Source organism: Streptopelia decaocto (genome assembly GCF_964273445.1).
Source record: "Streptopelia decaocto genome assembly, chromosome: 5".
Taxonomy (NCBI): Eukaryota; Metazoa; Chordata; class Aves; order Columbiformes; family Columbidae; genus Streptopelia; species Streptopelia decaocto.
Window position 1 is genome coordinate 71,015,550 of NC_138659.1, and position 21,627 is coordinate 71,037,176.

The window sequence follows — 21,627 nt, forward strand, 5'->3', positions numbered from 1 at the left end:
TGATACTAACTCAATGCAGTTTTATTTAGTGTGTTCATTCTCTATGAAAAATCTCTTCAGAAATCTCTAATGACTTTTAAAAAATTGTTCTGATCATTCCCGAGCAGATCCTCCCATTTTGTGACAGCCTCTGAGTCGCACAACATGACTAATAAATTAAGATTCAGGCAGCGAAAGATTGTCTGGCTTGAAAATTAATGGTTTCTTATTGCAAACTCCACTGGCACTTTTTGTCCTGTTTTATTTTCCAATAGAGCTCGCCCTACAGTCTGTTTTCCTCTGACATTTCGCTCCCTGTTTTCTCCTCCGCGTCTCCTCTTTTGGGAACTGGATTTGCCAGACGCTTCCCCTCTGCAAACCGCTCTCATTCACGATCCCCACCCTCAGCCGTAACTTTGCAAACAAGCCTAGGAAATGTTTAAAAACACATTTCAGCCGTAAAGCCTGCGTTTTGCTCCCTGGTGTGGTGGATTTTGGTCAGCAGTGCTTAAAGAGAAAGAAAAAAAAAAGGTCCTTGACTACCCCGAGGGCCTTGACTCCTCCCGCATGAGTGCCCACAGGCTATTTTGTCATGGACTTTTCCAGAAATCCGCGTTTCTGGCCACCTGTGTGAGCCGGTGCTGGCTGCGGGGCAGGTGGGCGGCATCACCCACTGATCGCACCGCCTGGCGCGGCCTTATCAGCGGGACCAGGGGGCGGGGAGGCCCCTGGAGCCCGGAACCCGGCCCGGAGCAGCCCCAGCGCAGGTAGGAGGCCGGGGCCGGGCCTGGGGGTCGGGGTTGGAGCCGGGGCCGGGCCTGCGGGCTGGGGCTGGAGCCGGGCCCTGGCGCTGCAGGCCGGGCCGAGGCCGCGGGGCCGGGCCTGCTGGGCCGCTTCCCCCGCCGCCGCGTTCCGGGCCACGGGCGCTGCCGAGCGACTCCGCCCCGCCGGGAGCAGCCACCCCCGCGGCGCCGGGGACGCTCCGGCGGCCTCTCCGCCGCCCTCCCTCCTCCTCCTCCCGGGGCCTCCGCGGGCCTGGCCGGGGGCGGCGGGGCCGTGTGCCGGGCTTGCGCCGGCGGAGCTGCCGCCCGGGCGGGGCTGGTGCCAGCGGCGCTCCCCGGGGCCTGCGAGCGGCCGTGCGGGGCTGGGAGGCCGCGGGCCCTGGTGCTGGTGCCGGCCGGGTTCAGTGTCGCCCCGCGGGGGCTGCGCTGCGCCCCGTGTCCGCGTTCCCGGCTGGGGGAACCTGCCCCGCGTGGTCCCGCTGTGTGGGGATCATTGGAGAGGCTGGGGGAGGGAAACTGCCAAGAGAGCTGATCGGTGTTTATAAACATCTCCGGGGGGGCGTCAGGGGATGGACCTGACTCAGTTCAGTGGTGCCCGACACCAGGGTGAGGGGCAGCGGGCACAGACTGGAACACAGGAGGCTCCATCTGGATGTGAAGGGGAACTTTATTATTTTGAAGTGGCAGAGCCTGGCCCAGGCTGCCCAGAGCGGCTGTGGAGTCTCCTTCTCTGAGACATTCAAACCGCCTGGACTGAGCTGTGTGACCTGCTCGGCGACCCTACGGAGCAGGGGGTTGGACTGGGGGATCTGCAGCGGCCCCTTCAACCCAACCAGGGGTTCTGGGGTCATGGCTGCAGGGAAATGCTCCTTGTAAAGATCAACCCCAGCTGGCAGGGGCTGCCGAACCCGTCCCACAAACAGAACCACAGAGCGTCAGGGACTGGAAGGGCCCTGGAAAGCTCATCCAGTGCAATCCCCCCATGGAGCAGGAACACCCAGATGAGGTTACACAGGAAGGTGTCCAGGCGGGTTGGAATGTCTGCAGAGAAGGAGACTCCACAACCTCCCTGGGCAGCCTGGGCCAGGCTCTGCCACCCTCACCAGGAACAAGTTTCTTCTCATCTTTAAGTGGAACCTCCTGTGTTTGCACCCATTGCCCCTTGTCCCTGCCCGGGGCGGTGTTTCGGTGGCTGCTGGGGGAGCTGAGCTGGTTCTCGGTGTGTCGGTGTCCGTGGGGCAGTGGGCGCAGCTTTGCGGGGGCAGCAGCTGGTGGTCAGATCAGATCAGCGTTAAACCGTGGTAAAATAATGCGTGTCAGATTGGCACTAATGTAAAAATGCCTTTTTGCTGTTGACATGAAAGCCAAGCTCTGCAACTATTTGTAAAATACATATAGTATTGTAACTGCACACAGTTTTTAAAGCAAAGTAAATGTACGGAATGGCTTTTCTTTTTTCACCCCAGCTCCCAAATAAACCTGTTACTGAGTTGCATCATATTTTTGTGTAATGGAGTTTGTACCAAATGGCAAGGTGGGATCTCTACAGTGTTTCTATTTTATGAACTGGAGCATAACACTTAGCTTAGAAATGACTGTCATAGCTTAATTCTTGTGTTCAGACTTACGCTCCCCGGTGCAGAAGACAAGGGTTGTGTTCTGGAGAGGCCAGTTTCTTGCTTCAGGTGCTGATCTGGGGTTGGGGCTTTTGCCCTCTTGAACAATTCCACCTTTGGCTTGATTCATCTTATGAATTCCTTAATGTGTGTCTGACTGCTGTGATGTTTGTAAAGCTTGTTGCTTCTGGTGCAGAAAACCCACCCCTGTAATGCAGAATACTTCTGCCTAGAAACATCCAGTTAGGTGAACTATACCGAGTTGCTTATTTGTTTTCCTGTGAATGCTTTGACATAATATTTCCTAAAGTTGTGTTTGCTTTGTTTTCAAACAGAGATGTTCCAAATCTGGACAATTCTACTAAAAGCCTCAAGCTCCAGGGGGAAAAAAGATGTAGCCATGTGAGCCTGCAAGGTGGCTTTAGCAATTCCTATCTGCATTCTGATCCATGACAAGTTAATTACACCAATTACACCAGCAACTGAACAGAAGCTCTATAGGAAACTGTTGTAGTTATATTGCAACTTGTGTTACCGTGACTACTTTATCTCTTGATAACTCTGTAATTAACTTGTCACCACTGTTAATGCTTAACGTATGTAGAGAATCAGTTAATGGCATCACTAAAGGGGTAGTAGCCTGGAGGAGAAGCTCATGCCCTTTGGGAAGGTTATCAGGGTTTCCTTGAATGGTTAATTTAAGGACTTGTGCAGAAAAAACATGAAGTTTGTTACGGGAAGTGTGGATAAGATGGAAAGGCTGACCAGAGAAATTCTGTTTAAACTGCCTTAAGTGACAGGGGAAACTGTTAGTGTGAAAAATCCAAAGGAGAACATGTGGAAGACAGGGATGGCGGTTTTTGTAGTGTTCTTTTCCCATGTAATTAGGGTCTTGGAGAACTGAGAGCAACTGATGTGTGTGCATTGAAGCTCGGTGTGCTGGCTCTACCCCACCGCGCTCCAGCCGGTGTTGGTGCTGTTCCATGGAAACAAATTGTTGGGGTGTTTAACATCAGCCTTGAGACTGTGCTGTTCTGCCTGGGATGCACCTGACCTAAATTAAACTTATTTTCTGCCAAGTGGCAAAAAAAACCCCCTCACTGCTTGTGATAGCTGTTAGCATATTGCGCTTTATAATTTTGCAGAACAATACGTTAAATTCTGGATAATTTCCTGTTTGACCTCGGTGGAGTCAGCGAGCGCCCAGCCTGCTCTGGGTCGCCCGTTCCCAGGAGTTGGTGGGCGAAGCTGAACACGCGTCCCGCCAATCGCACAACTCGTGAGAGCGAGCGCTTGGTAAATCTTTGTTTTTATTATGGACACTGATCTGCCAGTTGCAAGAATGCGTTTGTGGACATTTTTCTGCAAGCACAGTGCTGGTGGCGGTTTTTACTGACAAATTGAGTCATATGGACAGTAGTTCAAGATGCGCTTACTTCATTGACGGATTGTGCAGTTCTCTAGTTTACTGAGTGTTCATAAGATATCTGGACTGGTGAAGAGAGCATAACTAATGGGAAAATGTGGGACAAAGTTTTAATTTTGGGAGGCTTGAAGTCTTTTGGGCAGTGACAGGTTTCAGCCCGTGCCTTGCCTGGTGTTGCAAACTTTAACTTCTTCATTAATGCCATGATAATAAGCCAAAGGCCTGTTTGCTGTCCTTACTGCAGACTTGCAGTTCTTGAGTTCCTTACCCCAGCTGAGAGCGGTGAGGGTCCCTGTTCTACGCTCGTGCTCATTTATCTGAAGGTAGAATGAGCAAAACCCTCCTGATGCAAGAGAAATTCCTGTGTTCAATTTGGCCTCCTGTAAGTTTACCATTATCACTGGCACAGGTGTGTTTGGACCAGCATTGAGTTCAATATGAGGCTGGAGGAGCAACTGAACTAGAAAACCAGACCAAACCTGTACTGAAGTGTTTGCCAGAAATACAAAATGCAGTTTGGAAACTGATGATCTACTTGTGTGGGCCAGACTACCACTGGAAAACTCAAATGTGTTTGAATGTCAATAAAGCCTGTGTGGCTTTGGGCTTTTATGGACGTTGAGTAGTGTGAAAATCTTTCTTTGGAAATATGTCACTATTTTGATGCTTTTTCCTAATCCTTTTTCAAGTTGTTTCCTATTTTATATCAGTGGAGCACAGACACCGTGTCCTAATGTCTGTCAAGACTATCTATCTATTTTGATTTATATTATGCCAAATTAAATGGTACAAATAATTTCAGGTATCATTTCAAGTCACTTCTAAAGTTTAGCTGTGCAGCTGAAGCTTTCCCTGATGAGATGGGTGTTCTGGAGGTGACTAAAAACACTTAGATCTGAACAAGTCACCTATAATCTTGAGGAGGAAGAGGGGAGTTCATTGAAACAAAGGTTCCGACTTCCCCTCTGCTTTCCAATGAAATAGCACTACTGGTTGAGGACCTGGAGCCTTGAGCAGCTTCATAAAGGAGAATAAAAGAATAATTCTGCTGGTAGCACCCATGGAAAAGCAGCAAGTGTCGGTTCAGATGGCGCTGGGTGTTCCCTACCCAGCGTGGAGCTGAGTTTGGGCTCAAACTTTGATTTTTATGCTCAGAAATCCCACTTCTGACTTGAAGTTTGAATCCTGCCCTTTTGGAGAGGTGTGATGGTATCCCAGTGGAAATCACTCAGCGCTTTGCCTTTTTACGCGCTGTTGGTGCTGTTGAGGACGGGATACTGAAGGGATGGGCTTTTGGTTTTACCTGATGGGTGCATTTTCAGCTTTTAATTTTTATTCAAATGCCATTTTTTTAGTGCATTCTGATGAGATTAATGAAGTTATTTTAGTACAGTAGCATATATTGGCGGCGCAGCCCGCTGAAGTTGGATTTGCTTTGTTTTCTGCATTGTGCCATCTACATGCTCCGAGTGCAAATGTGATACCCCAGGTCACCTGCATTAGCAGATCGCAAGTGTTGGTGCCCTCTTGTCAATGTTGCTGCTGCATAATCATCAGTCAGTAATATTTAAATTATCCGGCTGCTCTAGATCAGTCAGCACAATGCAAACAGTAACATTATCTTTGCTTGTTTGTACACTCAGGTATGCAGAAGGTCTGTTAATTAGTTAAACTTTTTAATAAACATCTAAAGTATACTTAGGGCCCTGTTAACAGATTAATTTTTCGGTTTCACGTATGAAAACCACAAGATGGAATGTACAGCATGTAAAACTACCCATGAAACGTGGCGCCTTGTTTGGCAGCAGCGGGTTGGTTATGTTGACAGCACATCTTTAGACTCTGAGCAAGGTCCTGGAGAAGCAATTCACACAACTTCATTTTCCCTTCATCTTGCTCCGTTGGAGTTTAGTGTGAGCAGATACAATGCTGAGGGGGAAGGGAAATATCTCGCGCAGTTTCCTATTGATACCAGAAATACTTCTGGTTATTTGCTAACTTTAATCCGTGAAACACCAAGATTTCTGGTTAGTTGATTGAGAAATGAGGTTGACTTTGTTCAGACTGGCCACAACTTCTTTTTCCCCCTGAAGATACGTGAATTTTTAGGCTTAGCATCCTACTTAGTGGGCATGTGTTGTCATCTCCTCCTAGTTTTTGGCGTGAGCTGTTGGGTGGAAGGATGAGCTGGATCCACAGCCAGGGTTGTGCTCTCAGAAAGGGAAACTGAGGCCCAACAAGGCATGTGCTTAATCTGAGGGAAATGGGTTTATAAATGTTTGCAAGGTGTGTGTTTTTTTTTAAATAGACCAATAATATTTTGTCGTCACCGATTACACGAGTTGCATGTTGGTGAATGCACCTTGTGTTCTATCCTTGGCAATGCACACGGCTGGATTGGAATCCTTATCATTGTCTTTTTGTGCAGCTATATTTGACTCCGTAGTGAGAGTTGCTAAGAATATGATTAACCCTATGGGTCATCTTATAATGTAATTATTAATGATTGAATCTGTTTATCCTTGAAATCAATGTGAGAAGAAAAATGGTGTGGCATGTATTTGGGGTTGATTTCTAACATTCAGTAAACATGATCTTGTGACAAGGCTGGTATTGGTTTATTACTCGGAACATGTTTGATGAATCTGAAGTGTGTAATTAGTTTTATATAATGATGGCGATACATGGTGGTTTTTACATGACTTATGTTAATATGGCCAATAGTGTTAACATCTCCTGCCACTAATAGTTAGGGTGGGGATGTATAGTAATTGATCTTCCTGGGAGTGCTGTAATGTAAAAACAATTCAGGCTGTTTGAAGTATATTTTACAAGTGTGCATTGGGCCTTTGGGATGTTATACTGAAAAACCCAATTGTACAGTTACCATGGGAACCCAATTAGAATAGATTGCTTGAGTTTTTTTCAGTCTTTCATCTTGACCAAAAATCTAATGTACTTTAAATGTTTTCATATGGAATTTTATTCATATACTGACTTGATATAATAGCTGGCTTTAAATTGTAGTACTGAAACCAGAGAGCATTACGTTCTGAGGATCCTGAGGACTTGTCTTTCAAGGAGAATCTTGCTTTAGCGCTTAAAAGTTGATGAACTGAGGAAAATACTCTTTATGGATCTAAGAGTTCTCACCGTAGTGCTGCCATCACAGGGATTTTCAGACTGTGGTCCTATCAAAGTAAACAGGAAAGTGTCTTAAAACCCAAGAGCTTCTGTTCTAGACCATCAACAAAACATGGCTGAATTTTTTCATAGCATTTAACGATCTGATTTTTTTGGTATAACTTCTGACTTTTCTTTAAATTTTTGGTCTATTGCTGTATCTGAGTGTTTGGAGGCATCTGGATGTCTTCCAGGTGGGATCACATTTCTTTTTCCCTCACTTCTCCCTGCTAATTGATCCCTTCAGCTCGTCCTGTCCTCTGCAGATGCGGGAGGGAATTTTCCATTCTGGTGAAAGGGTTGCTGACAATAAGGTTCCAGCCTTTTAAGACTGAGCCAGTGATTCTGGTGTCTCAGTTTCTGGAACATGATGCAGAATGAAGTATCACGGTTGGATTTGATCCGTGCCGATGCCTGAGCCACTCAGAAGAGACATGTGGGGTTCTTATCTTCAAACTCAACCTTAGGGGAGCCCCTCACCTCAGTGTGAAAAGAAGTTAGCAGAGCATATATTGCCCTCTTCCAACAAGACTGTCTTGGCAAGGCCGAGATGCAGCTTGGAGTGATGCTCTGGGGTTTCCAAGCCCTCTGAGTTAGAGCAACGATCTTTCATGGTTTTTCCCATCTAGCTGCAGGTCATCTTCTAACCACCGTGGCTTGGGCTTTGCCCAAGTTACCTGTTGTCAGGGGAAAGCCCTTCTGGACTAGCAGATGGTTGAGCTCATCCTGGGGCAGAAATAGGTCGTTAATACTAAACAGTTCTTCAGTTTTCTTTATGCACTGTGCAGCTTTTTGGTTAATTTGTCCTTCTCAACCACCAACCTCACCAAGGTCTCAGTGGTCCTGGGGGCTTCCCCCTGTGTATCGCACGGTTTCTTGGGACTTGTCAGCATGGAATGAGCAATGGTCCTGCTCCTGAGGTCCTTTGGTGAGAATCCTTTCTCTTGAAGCTGGAAACCATTTCCCATTCTCCTCAAAGTCCAATCTCAAAGCTGGGACTGGTTTCTCCACCATCTCATCCCTCATGAGCTGTACGTGCTCACACTCGGAGTCTGTTTGTGTTCCCTGGTTCAGGAGGTCAAAAGTACCATTTGTGAAGACTTGAGCAGACACGGCTGGGTGTAAAGTTCTCCTGCGCTCTGGGGCAGGTTGGGGATCTTTACTTGTGCTTTTCAGATGGTGGCATTGAGGAAGCGTCAAGGGGAATTGCCCACAACTATTGAAGACATTTTTGGTAACTGATCTGGATTTACTCTATGTGGATTGCACCTAAAAGTATGTGAGCATCCCTATGGATATTTAGATAAATGTTAATGCATCATCTGGAACCTGACTGCTGTCCTCACTACAAATCAGATGCTATTTAAAACACCAGCCTGAAATTTAGCTTGATTTTTGGCATGTGGCGCCGTTTCTTCCTTAAACAGGGAGGGAGGCTGTGTTGCGAGTAAATACAAAGCAGAAATGTGTTCTGAAAAGGGGTGTTTCCTGGCGGGTTCTGTCCCAGCGCTGTCTGAGGGCTCTGAGCTCCCTCACCCTCATCCACCCTGAGCAGCTGCTGTGCTGCAAATGCTTGAGTTCCCAATGGAAAGGGGGGAGCAAGTGCATCCAAAAGCATCCAAAGCAGCATGGGCTGTCAGATCAGCCGGGGGGAGACGGGAACAGGAGCATAATTAACTGTTAAATGGTAATTAATTAGCACTTGGTACCAGTTCTCTGTAGAAATGTCCGGACTTGAACCAAATGGTGGCTGCAGGAGATGTGGGTGTTTGTGGAAGGTTTGGGGTTCCCCTCTCGGTGCTGATGAACCCCCTCGGTACCCACCACCCTACCCAGGGTGTTATGGTGGCAGCTCTTGCAGAGGATGGGACGGACACCTCTATGGTAACGCTGGGTAAATCTGCTTTTCCAGGCAGATATTCTAGTTTTACCCTTCAGAAAAACCTGTAAAAGCTGAGTGTTGAAAGTGTTGAAAGTCAAAGCTTCGAACTGACAATAGAAATAAATTGCTGTTTTATTTTTAGCTCTGTCACAGATATTTTAAGTAATTAGTTTGCTCATCTGCCTGGCTTATTCTCGTTTAAAAATAGAATAAGTGATCTTTGCAATGCCTACCGTGCAATGGTATGACTGTTAGTACGTTTAAAATACTAATTATTCAAGATCTTAATTTTAAACTCTTAAGATGTAATAACACAATTCAATATCACTGTTTTCCTGCAAGTAGTTTAGAAGTGCTTCAAGTTGTTGAGCTCTGGGGCTTGGTGTGTGAAAGGCTCAGATGTTGAGATGGTTTCTTGTAAGAGGTGGATGGTGTGTGAAGCGGAGTCTCGATGGGGCGGCGAGTTCCCTGCCCCACGTGGACGGTTCCCATTGAGGTGCTGGGAGTTGGGGGCAGAGTCTCCCCGATTTAAAGAGTCATGTTTCTAGCACATCTTCACAAAGATACAGTGATCTGGGCTAAACAGCACCCAAAAGAAAATAGGAGGTGCGGGGAAACTAACTACATATGAAGGAAATAGCAATTGTTTATTTCAAAGGGGAGAGCAAAGAAGAACCTGTTGTATATTTTGTTAAGGATATATAAAGAATTATATAGTCTAGAATTATAATCATTGAAGCTAACATTTCTTAGGTGCTTTCGTAGTGTTTTGCAATCTGTACTTTTAAACCCAGAACATATCGCTTGCTTTTATGTCTCACAATGTGTCGTTTCCTAAATCACTTAAGGCTGTTTAATTTATGAAGTAACTTGGAAGTGCATTACTGCCTGTACAAATAGTTCTTAAATTAATACTTTATCTTTTAAGGTGTTCTTCTCCAAAAGATCAGAGCTGTGTGGTGCTTGTTATGGAAGAAGTCTCAGTGTACCATCTGTTGATTATTTTTTGTTGTTTAACTCGTAATGAGCAGATGACCTAATGAACGTTAAAATTCCTGGATGCTTGTTAAAAAGAAATCTTTTGAAATTATATATACTGAAATTTAGAGCTCATTTAAAAACTGATAGAGTTGGTTATAAGATAAATGACGCTATTGACATGTACTGTTCTTCCTGTGGAATTCAAATTGAATCTCAACCTGAGAACTTTTTCCTTCCAGGTGGAGGCCTCTCATCTACCATGGCATCGAGGCTTGTTCCAAAAGTAAGTTCTTAGGAAAATACCCCTGCATTTAGGTGTGTATTGAAGGTCCAGCTTTGCAAAGGAGTTAATGTCCCATGGCTTGTGTTTTCCCCGGTGTCCAGCAGGCAGTGTTAAGGATCCAGCTGACATGGTTGATGCTCCATTGTAAATCTCTGCAGCTCTGTCATGGTTGGTAGCAGCACCAGTGGAACTTTCCCCATGGCAGAGCAGGAACACGACAATGCTGCGTCTTCCGTTCCTGTTAATAACAAACACCTCATGGAAAAACTAACAGGCTTAATTGTGAGGCTTGATGCTTCAATGAGGTACACGTAGGTCAGTAACTTTATAGTAAAATGAGAAAATATGGCTGTTTATCGAACTATTTGGAACAATTAACTGAAAGGCATTAACACATTTTTAGTCAATAACCAGATTCTTCAAGTAATTCAAATGAGCTTTGGAGATATGAATACATTTTTTTCCTCTGGACTGTCTATTTTTGTACCATTAGTAATGCTTCTCTAGGAAGGTATTTCTACTACAATCAAACTTACATTCCTAACTACTCCTGCTGGAAACTTCTACTGCGGTTAAAAATATCTAAATAGTAGCATCTCTTGTGGTTTTAATCTGTTTTACGTAATGTGGCTTAGAAAGTAGTATTGCAGCATATTCTGTGTCTTCTGCCCCTCTGTAGAATATTTTCTTTCTCTTTTCCACAAAAGAAAATTGTTTGTTCTTATATGGAATGGTTGAGGAAGAAATTCATGAAAATAAATTCTCGCTTCACTATTTTCTGTTAAACAGTCATCTCTTTAGTTATATTCATGTATCTTCCAGTTGCAAACATTTAGCAGGTACCTGAAATAATGGCAGAGAAATATTTGATTGTCTTCTGCGCAGCCAGGCATGATAGGAAGAATCTCCGGTTCCCTCTCATTCCAATCTGGGTGCGATACAGGCGGCAAGTGGCACGTAATGAGTAATTTATGATCTAACCTTTGAGTTTCTCCCACTCGCAGCTTTGGTTGTGCAGACACAGCCTGGTTCCTCTAGCTGTGGCAGTTTCCCCCATTCTGGATGTGTATTAAATATATAATGTAGCTCATGTTTCTTTAATGATATTTATTATGTGTGATGAGCTCACAGTTTGACTTTGAGCACAACCACCCATTGGTGTGACCCAATATATGTCTGGTGTGACCCAATATATGTCTGGTGTGACCCAATATATGTCTGGTGTGACCCAATATATGTCTGGTGTGTATGTTCTACAGAAATAAAGCATTACGGATATAATGTGCTGAGCAGTTTTGGGGCAGGTTGCTGGAAAATGGGTTCTGGAAGCAGCCGGACTTATGGACATTTTCCACCATCGCCGTGTTTGTCTCCCCATCCATCCCCGATTTCTGCAGCTGATTTTGTTGCGGTGACCGAAGCTGTTGGGTGTGCGTGGAAGAGGCTGAAACGCGGTTTTGCGCGCGATCCCACGTTGGGAATGTCTCTGTATTTAGGGGTGGTTTGTGTGCTTATGACATTGTGGTGATTTTTCTGTTTCAGGAGAAATTCAATTCTAAATGTAATTCTGTTGCTCTCCAGGTTTCTTGTAGATATTAAGTTTAAACTTAGTAAGCAGATTCTTGTACTAACTGATGCTCTGTGCTGTGTTAATACCTTGGCCACGTTGCCCTGAATAAACCCAAGATTGATAGTGGTGGGAAGATTCAGGCTGTAATCTTGTATTTCTGTACGAGTCTTTCTATGCCTGTTTTTTGTGGTACTTCCCTGTAGATGTGTTTGGATTTTTAGTGAATTCTTAATGTACACTTTGCTGCCTCATTTCTTTAAATCTGTTCAATTTAAAAATTTCAATGAAATTCTTCAGATTCCTGATGCTCCTTCAGCTTGAAAAGTAGCGCTGTTAGTGGTTTTGTTCCTGTTGCTTAGATTGACTCTTATTTTTCTCCAGCTCCTGCTCTTCAGGTATGGCTGGTTTGGTATTATAAAGAATGATGGATTATCCAGGAAAGTTTCTTTCGAAGTGCTCCTGATATTGTGCAATGCACTTGGGGGTCAGCGGCGCTCGCCGGGTGCGTCATTTATCCAATGTCCCTGCCACTTGCTGAGATAAAGCTGCTATTTGATCAAAAATGCCAGCAAGTGTGCTTTAGAATTTATACACCTCCTTTTTCAAATAATTGTTCTGATTACTTTCTGGCGTGGCAATAAAATGATAAAGGTAATTGCACACAAATGCGAGATAGCACCAAAATACAATAAAATTAACCGGAATTAGCTTGACTTGTCGATGAGAAGTATTTATGAAATGTATTTTTGCAATAAGGGAGACTGATATTATAGCTGGGAGGTGAGTTATTGCCTTAATGTAATACTGTTTGAAATTTAAAAAAGAGACTGTTACAGTTGAGGGTGATTGTGCCTTTGAAATTAAGTTGAAGTGATTCTTATAATTGGCAGCAATAATGCATTGTGAAGGTAATATCTTTTATTGTGTTATGCCTAGTTGCATTATCTTCTATTTAGCTGGTCCTGGCTTCAGCTCTGCGGAGAACGCGAGAAGGAGCAGATCAAGAGTTTGGTGGGTTTAGGTGATAAGAATATGAAATGTTACCCAATATTAAAGTAATTTTTCTGCTGGATTTTTTTCATTTTCAGTCTGTCTTCAGTTCCCCCTGAACCTGAGTCTCATTTGATTTAAACTCTCGTCTTGTATCAGAGTAATTGCTGTGTATTTACATACACAGCTGAACCCGTAGCAGTAATGCGCTGCAGTCTTGCTGTACTTATATATATATGCACACATATACATTGTGGTCATTTGGGCAGTTAAATTTGTATTTTTTCAGTGCTACAAAGTGTAACTTCTTCTTATTAATAAATACACACGTTTACAGCAAGTATTTCAATGGTGATTAAGGAGTGTTGACTAATATCATAAGTTTATTTTTGAAAATCCAGACAACTGCATTAGGACTTTTCCTTTCCATGGGACTTGTTAAAACTCAAACCAGTAACAACTAGATATTAATTTTGGGGACCCCCTAGCTCTTGGGCAACACATTCTTCATCCGTGATTATTTAATGTGATAGTTTTTTTCTTTGTTGGCAACAAACTCCTTAATTATGAGTTACTTTTATTCCATGTCAAATTATGACTTCTGTCTTTGCTATTGATGGTATAATTGGACTATACAGAAATATGTAGCCCAGACATGACTTTTCCTCTTTGGACAACAAATGGAGTGTGAATTCTGCTCCAATTTGCTAAGGAGTTATGATTCGTTATATTATCTCAACCAGCCCACTGTTTTACATGAGAGATCCTGAAGTAACTGGGTGTCCCAGCTTGTTGTCCTGTTCCCCTTTGTCTTGTGACCTTGCTGCCACCCCATCGCAATCACTAATTTGTACAGCTTATTAACAATTGCTTTCCAACGGCATTTTATTTGTAAGCTGCATGGAGATGTTTGACTTTTTTACCAAAATGTTTATCTTCATGTTAATGATGCGTAAATATTCTGCAATATATGTGGTTTCAGTGCTCCACGGCCACAGCAGCGGCTGCTGCACGTTCATAGCATTTAAGTTTCCTGTATAAGTAAGAGCTGGGGGAAGATACAAAGTGTGTATGTTTACTCAGTTTTGGAGAGGTATTGGACGAAATAGTATTTGGATTCCTGTTGGAATAGTCCACTGAGGTCTTGTGTTTAAATATCTGCTGCCGGTGTCCCAAATCAAAGCTTGGGTGGGAAAATGCACTTTTGGAATGCAATAGTGATAACCTACCTGCCTCTTCTGAAGTAGAAAACGTTTTTATTTAAAGGATGATATTTTAATTGTAATAAAACAAAGCAGTCTAGTAAGCACATTGGGAATGTGCCGTTTGACAGGCCGGGTTGGTCCCGTCTGCCAAAGCAACAGACTGAAGATGCAGCCAAAGAGCCCGAGGCTCCCTCTGCTTGGAAATCCTTCTCCAGCTTGGCATTTTGGGGTCTTTTGATTGCCATCCTAAGAGGATTAGTCATATAATACGATGGGACAACAGAAACTTGCTTTTGTTGTCTTTGATTGTTTAATAAAGAATTATGGTTGCTCTTGCTGAATACTTTAAGAATGCCGTGGAAAGCAAATGTTGCTCTGCACGTGAACACGTGTCCCTCTGCTTTGTCAGCGGCCTCTGTGAGATGGACCTTTCCATAGGTGAAGATGGGGACTGACTTTTAGTCCAGTGTATGTTTGTATGTGTTCAATATATGCAGTTTAATTCTGTATCTTCACATTTTTTACGGGATTTAGTCCTTTGGAAGGTAAAACAATGTTGTATCACCCCAAGCTAACCCTGGATTTGCTTTATAGTCTGACATTTCCTTTCCAACCCTCCCCTAGCCAGGAAATGAGAGCAGGTTTTGTTTTCACACCCTCTGAATTTACAGGTTTGGCTTAACCAGGGTTGGATTTACTTACAGAGGCGCTGGAGATATTGGAGCACTGGAGATGATCCAGGCTGTTGCATTTCATAATGAGAACTGAATGTTTGAATTGTGTTTTTAAATAAGAAATTGCATGCTGCTCAGCCTTGGTGAGGCTGCATCTGTGGGACTGGGTCCGGTTTTGGGCTCCCCAATTTAAGAAGGAGGAATTACGGGAGGGAGTCCAGTGAGGGATATGAAGATGCTGAGGGGTCTGGAGCATCTTTGTGATGAGGAGACACTGAGAGAGCTGGAGAAGAGAAGCTGAGAGGGGATGTTTATCAACATCTCCAGGGTGGGTGTCAGAGGATGGACCAGACTGTTCAGTGGTGCCCAACCACAGGGTGAGGGGCAACGGGCACAGACTGAAACACAGGAGGCTCCATCTGAACATGAGGAGAAACTTGTTTGCTGGGAGGTGCCAGAGCCTGGCCCAGGCTGCCCAGAGAGGCTGTGGAGTCTCCTTCTCTGAGACATTCAAACCCACGTGGACTGACCTGTGTGATCTGCTCTGGGACCCTGTGTTAGCAGGTGGGTTGGATAGGATGATCTCCATAGGTCCCTTCAACCCAACCAGCCTGGGATTCTGAGGGCTTAGAAAGACGTTTCTTCCCAAGCTGTGAGGACACTGGTCTGGCCAGAGCACCTTGGGAAGGCTTTGGTAGGGCTGAGGCTGGCCCAGGTTGGGCATGGAAGAGGTTAATGAAGTGTAACAAGGGCGAGTGTAGAGTCTTGTGTCTGGGCAGGAACAGCCCCAGGTTCAGTGTAAGTTGGGAATGACCTGTTGCAGAGCAGTGTAGGGGAAAGGGACCTGGGGGTGCAGAATGGGTTTCCAGCAAAGAGCTACTGGGAGGTTGGGGTCAGCTTTACCCCAGAAAATGTCCAGGTTGGCAGCACTTCCCATGGCACGGGAGCAAATGTGCACATTTAATGCAGGTTATTTCCATGCAGCTTTTGTTTAAAAGCCTGATCTGTGTTACAGGCCTGTTCTTCAGCTGTGAAGCGTTTATTACGGCTGCAGCGTGGACAGAAATACATGGACCTGATATACGGTGACTTATTCTGGCAAGCTGAAGGTTTCCTTTGGATGCTGTAGGGAGAAGAAATACACACAGTATATACAGTTATTGCGGGATGTGTAGGGGAAGAGGTGACTGTCCGGTGGGTGATGATGAACACTAGTTCGCAAGAAACTGTTGCAGTACATAAAGGTTTTGTATTTAAAAGTATCAGAGGTAATCTTAAATGGTATTTTGCTTGTTAGATTACATTGACAGAATTAAATCTGATTAGCTACTGTGATGGTGATTTTGTTTCAAGACTTTCTTTTTGAATTTAAGCAACAAATGTGATGTTTTTCTTCCTCAAAATTTAACATTTGCCTTAATTTAAAAACTGGCGAGCACTCAGCTTTCCTTGGACTAACAGGCTTCGATGTGTTTGAAGGATGCTGTGAGTGATGTTCAAGTGCAATGATATGGGAAATGCATGTTATCTTGTTCAGAAATCAAACATTGTTCAGAAACCAAACGTCTCATAATAACCAAAATGACTAAGAATTAAATGTTTCTCATTCTGCATAATTTTTCCTCCAGTATATTAAACTATTTCTAGGTATGCAACTTCTGTCTAGCAGTAAGAAACTTCCATCTACCTCTTCCTTTCTTTCTTCCACGCACCCAAATGATGTGAGTACATGAATTATTTTTTCTCTTGAAGTTGTAGCAGCCACTGTTAGTTTGGAAGGTGAAAGATTAGATGTTTAATCAAGATATTAACAGGAATAGGCTGTTAACTTGTGTTGAGCACATGTATCCTGTGTCTTTCCCCGTCCTTACGTTTGTCTCTGCTTTCAAACACAAACTGTAAGCAATGACTCTCACCTAGACCAGCTGCAGGAGGTTGGGACGTCACCCTCCGCACTGCAGTATATGCGCACAAATGCATTACCTTTACTATTAATGTATTTTCCTATATTCTTAACATACAATGGATTGTTTCCTTTTAAATAAACATGCAGAAACCAGTAAAACAAATACAGGAAGTTTTAAACTATTAGGGAGATGTTGCGAGAACTGTAGTTCAGTGGAAAGCAAGCGCTGGCGTGGGGGGGCTGTGCCGAACTGGGGGCCATGGGCAGCCTCCTTAGTCATCTCAGCAGCTTTCTGCAATTAAAACGGTTTTGTAGATTGTTAGAGGTTGTGTTTCAAATTTATAATTTCACGTGGTTGTCTTTATAACGATAACAGGAGATGTTAATGACTGGATTTATTCTTCATTCAGCAATAGTGCTGTTTCCAGAACCCCAGGTAGGGGTGTGACTGCAGTGGCAATTGTTAATTGCCCTAATTGCATGCTGGTGTTGATGCTGTATCACACAAGTGATATGTGTGGCTTTACACCTGGGAGTAGAGGAGGTGTTTGCAAACAGCCGACTCTGGTTTATTGTGTCGACCTCGCTGCCGTGGGGCTCAGAACGATGGAGATGAACACATCGAGCTTCTCGTTTCTGACAGTGGCCCCTGCTTGGTTTTGCCTTGACAAATATCGCTGATGTGGTTTGATAAGGGTTTTGTTGTAAGGAGGATATCAACTTACTGGACCGGGAAGAGCGACTGTAGCAAGATGACTGAAATGAAGCAGCAAATTGCCAAACCAGTCCAGGTACCTGTGAAGTATTCCACTTAAATTTAAATCCAATATTTCAAGCTTTCGTTGGATTTTAATTCAAAACTTGAATCGATAAAAAGTAGGTTTGAGAACACTGTGATACTCAAAAGGAGGATGCTTAAAAGTTCAGGACTGGTATTTCTTTTCTGTAATAGGGATGAAGACACAAGTTTCCTGGCATTTATTGATCATCTTCTCAAACTCAACGAATTCCTGGTGTTGCTTTTTGGCAAGTCCCTGTGGGCATCACAGAAACAGGGCAGGTTCCTGAGAATTAATAGCTCATATGCTCGCTTTCTGATTCAAATGGGTCAGAACATGGAATAATTGAGTCTTTGGGTATGTCTGTCACTTTCCAAGTGAAACTGCCCTCAAACCGTGTCAGTCCTTTTGGATAGATGCAACCATTTCTGAAATTGAGAAATGGCAAGTGAACTGGGGGAAGGAACTGTGATGTGATTACATCCTGGTGGTTATTCACATGTCAGGTAGCTCAGCAATTAACACTTTCTGTTAATTTGAAAGGATTGAGAGACCCATTTTGTGGAGACAACTGTGGCATCTTGCTGACTAATGCACTTGGGCTCTCTGGGTTTCGAAAAGTAAAACTGCAGGATGGGTGAGGACACGTTGGGGTTAGCGGTTCAGTCTGTGGGGTTTGCCTCGATTCTCAGAAATATTCAAATTTAAAAAACTGTGAGGGCTTCCATTTGAAGTTGAGCCACATGTGATAGCCTAATGGAAATACTGTGAGATGCAGGTGGTGGCAGAGAGGATTATATAATGAATATTTTGATGTGTCTTATATATAGGTTTATATTGTTTCTAAAGCAAAGGAAATAAGAGCCTGCGGAGGGAGATCTGTCAGAGATAGGGCTCTGGCTCCTTCCTCATTGGAGAAACTCATGTACCAAGCATTACTGAAGGGGAAATATGTGATGTCTTTGGCCTCTGATGCATTTGGACAGAAATTAAGACAAGTTTTGGTGTCCTGGGGGCTGAACACTTGTGGTGGGTGCAAATACCCATGGGCAGAGTGGCTGCCTCCTGCCCTGGACGGTCCTGATGCGTTTTTCCAATGGAAATCTATGGTCTTCAGGGTTTTAACCCTGAGATCTCTGAGAGGGAGAACACAGGATGAGTTGGAAGGCGATGTTGATGGAGATATTTTGCATTCTTCTTCCCAATTCAGTAGCAGTGATTTGGGACTTGGTGCTGGAGCACGTGGGGTTTGCGCTCCTGGCTCCTCTTTGAGAGAAGAAACACATACAAACCTCTTGGTTGGAAATAAAAACCTCTTGGGAGAATGCAGAGCATGGAGACGCTTTGCTGTGCATCTTTAGAACGCTGTTGGTCCTTGAGACTTCTCTGTTTTTTAGTTTATCCACATTATGGATATGAGTTGGGTTCTGTGATCTTGGAGTGAACTACAATGGGATTTGTGGGGACAGCAGAACATAGAAAATGATTCTCAATTATTTATTATAATGCAGAAGACAATTAATGCAAATTTAAATAAAATCTGTATTTAATCAAAGGGGAGGCATGTGCTAGCACTGCGAACCATGGCAGTTTCACCGAGTTACAGCAGGAGGCGCTGAGGTTGAGACCCCCACGTGTGGGTCACCACCCCATTGCTGGTGTTGGGGTTCACGGCACCTCGCTTAGGAGATTAAACTCGCTGCTGTTTTGCATCCGAACCCTCACAAAGCAATTGGAGCGGCACATCTGTGTGTCCTGCTGGCGTTCGGTGGAGTTGATGTGTCACTTAGGGGCCCGTGGCCCTTTGGGGAGCCGGTGCCGCCGAGACAAAGTCACAGCATCGCGCCTGGGAGATGAGGCTCCTCCGTATGGGACATTAACTCATAAATCACGCTAATGTTCACACTGATAAATCTTCTGCTGTGAAAACCTTTTGATACTTCTGTTATTAATGACAAAAATGGCTTAAATGTGTTGGCTAACAACAGTCTTCCCATTTTCCGTAGCGTTCAGCCGTCTCACCTACACTTCTGTACCGGGACTGCAGAGGATGGCAGGGGAAGCTGCTTCTCTAAAAGTCCTATATCTTTTCCACCTAATGAACTTTGAAATTATGAGAGATTTTGACACAGCTTTGTAGGTGTTCTGGTGGAAAGGGAAAACAAAGGTGGAGTTCATGGATCAAAATTCCACAAAGTGGTTTGTTTGCATGAGCTGGGAGTAAAGGCAGAAAGCGGATTATTTGGGTTTGTTGGATTTTTTTGGTGTGTTTGCTGCTGCCACTCATTTCTGGTTCTCATAGCTTCACCGAGGGCAGGTTGTGGCAGGAACGGGTTTCCAGTGCCCAGCCTGCAGTAAATGGTGGCTGAGCCTTCGGTGATTTCAGCTGGCCAGCTTTAAAGGCTTTTTATTTGCATCTGAAAGCAGTTGCAATTAATTTAAATATTGAGTAATATCTGGACAGTGTCTTGTCCATCTATATAGTGACCTCCATCCCAACCCAGCTGTATGTGCATATGTCACACAGCCTCACTCTTTTATAAGAATAAACCTTCTCAATATTACTGCCCGATGCGTTTGATAAACAAGACTGAAAATACTCCAGTTGTACTCACTCAGGGTTTTCATCTATAAAGCTTAGGAGCTCACACCAAGTCAAACTAAGGTTATTTATAGTTGTGCATTACGTGCCGCATCCCGTGTTTTGTTCTAATGAAAAAGCTGTCCTCTCATCACTAGGTTGTTATATTCATGGAGTACATGGTACGAGGTTCAGTGCATCTCGTTTAGGGCTGTCACACAAATAAAAATGAAGAATGTATACAGGTTTCCAACATATGTAAACTTTTATGTTGCTTTTTTGCTGAGGTGCTGCTGTGGAAAAAATTCACCCATGTCTTCTCCTTGAGCAAGTTAATTGAAAAGGGGAGTTTCTTGAACACCAGCAAATGTTTGATTAGTTACCAAGAAGCTGATTTGGATTAGAGTCAAATTAAATAAACCTGTGGGTTTCTGAGCCTGGCACACGGTGCTGAGCTTCTCAAACTGGTAACTGCGCTGGTCACCGCGTGTCCCTAACCCAGCCACTGTGTGAATACTTCCCAGAGTTCCGTCTACTTGATTTTTATGTTCTTTTCCTCTTCTCTTCATACTGATTGTTACTTACAATGTGACTTCCTTACATAGCACTTAATAATGGGATTTAAAATAATTCTTATTTTGAAAAAAAAATGATTCTTGCACAGCTGGAAGCGGTGGCCAGATGTGAGGTGTCAAGTGTGGGTTTTCCTGCCTCCCAATGCCTCCCTGCTCTGTTCTTCTGCTCTTCAACCGCATCTCCAGCTTCTTCATCACTTTGCGTTTCATCCGATGCTCCATCGGGTGTTTGGCATCGTCCCCTTTGCTGTAGGTGGTGTGGTGATGGAGGTGGGGTGGGTTTCAGGGTGCTTTGGGGTACAAACATGGGGAAATATGGGGAAAATCAGTCTGTGCAGTTGTCTGTGGGGACTGTCAGCTCTGAATATCGCATTAAAAAGTTAATTTTTCAGCTGTAAGGCCACCTGCTCTTGGCTGAACATCCGAGCGACTTAATGCAAGAAACCTTGTTGTTCTCCCAAAGTGACTGGGTTGTTTGATCGAGTCAGCTTGTGCCACTTTCCACTTTCTTGCGTTTCTTTATTCTGTGTACTTTTTTGTCCAGTTTCACTTGAATTTAGCTCTTTGGAGCTTCAGCTTTGTTGTCCTGGTTGTGCAGCACCGTCCTCTGTTTCCTAACATTGTACAAACCAAACTGGAAATACAACCCAAACATCTCCTGAGTCAGACTTCTTAGCCAAGATGAATTTGACAAGTATGTTATTGTTGGGCTCGTATGATACTGAGAAATGCTCAGCATCTGTTTCCAACTACATCCTATCAGTAATCGTAAAACCAGACCAGTAACAATGGGAATAAAAAAATGCTTCTTTTACTAAGGAATGATGGATTTTTTAAATATATTTTTCCAGCAGACACATTCTATTTATGTTCCAGCGGTTATTTACATAGCGCTGCAGCTGTAAACCAGTGAATGTGCTTTGTCACAAGAATCCTTTGAAAATCAGTGTCAAAACACATCAGGCGTTCACTGATAAACCAGCCACGAAGCTGCCGTTACTTGCTAATACTACTTGATGTTTTTACATAGGTCACTATTTTGCTAGTTAACATGTTTTTTAAGACTGACTTAGATGCTGATTTTTTAGGATGGATCACTTGAAGTTGGAGTTTTGGAAGTCAAAGCCATAGTTGAGGAAACTCAAAGTACGCTGGGTTTTGCCTTTTAAAAAAATGACTTTCAAAACCCACTCAAAATAGCTCTAGATGAGCGTC

The 21,627-nt window shown here is 43.9% G+C and overlaps 1 protein-coding gene across 2 annotated transcripts in view; it reads left to right on the plus strand.

Annotated features, from left to right (window-relative positions):
- Positions 1-393: 393 nt before the first annotated feature.
- The window catches only part of MGMT (O-6-methylguanine-DNA methyltransferase), a 152,257-nt gene continuing 131,023 nt past the window's right edge, over positions 394-21,627 (plus strand). The window contains exons 1-2 of one of the 2 annotated variants that reach the window (XM_082053791.1): positions 394-746; positions 10,089-10,132. In XM_082053791.1, the coding sequence (XP_081909917.1) occupies positions 10,109-10,132 (24 nt within the window). In that variant the 5' untranslated portion in view covers positions 394-746; positions 10,089-10,108. The remainder of the gene's footprint in view (positions 747-10,088; positions 10,133-21,627) is intronic. The other variant, XM_082053792.1, reaches the window with a different exon arrangement.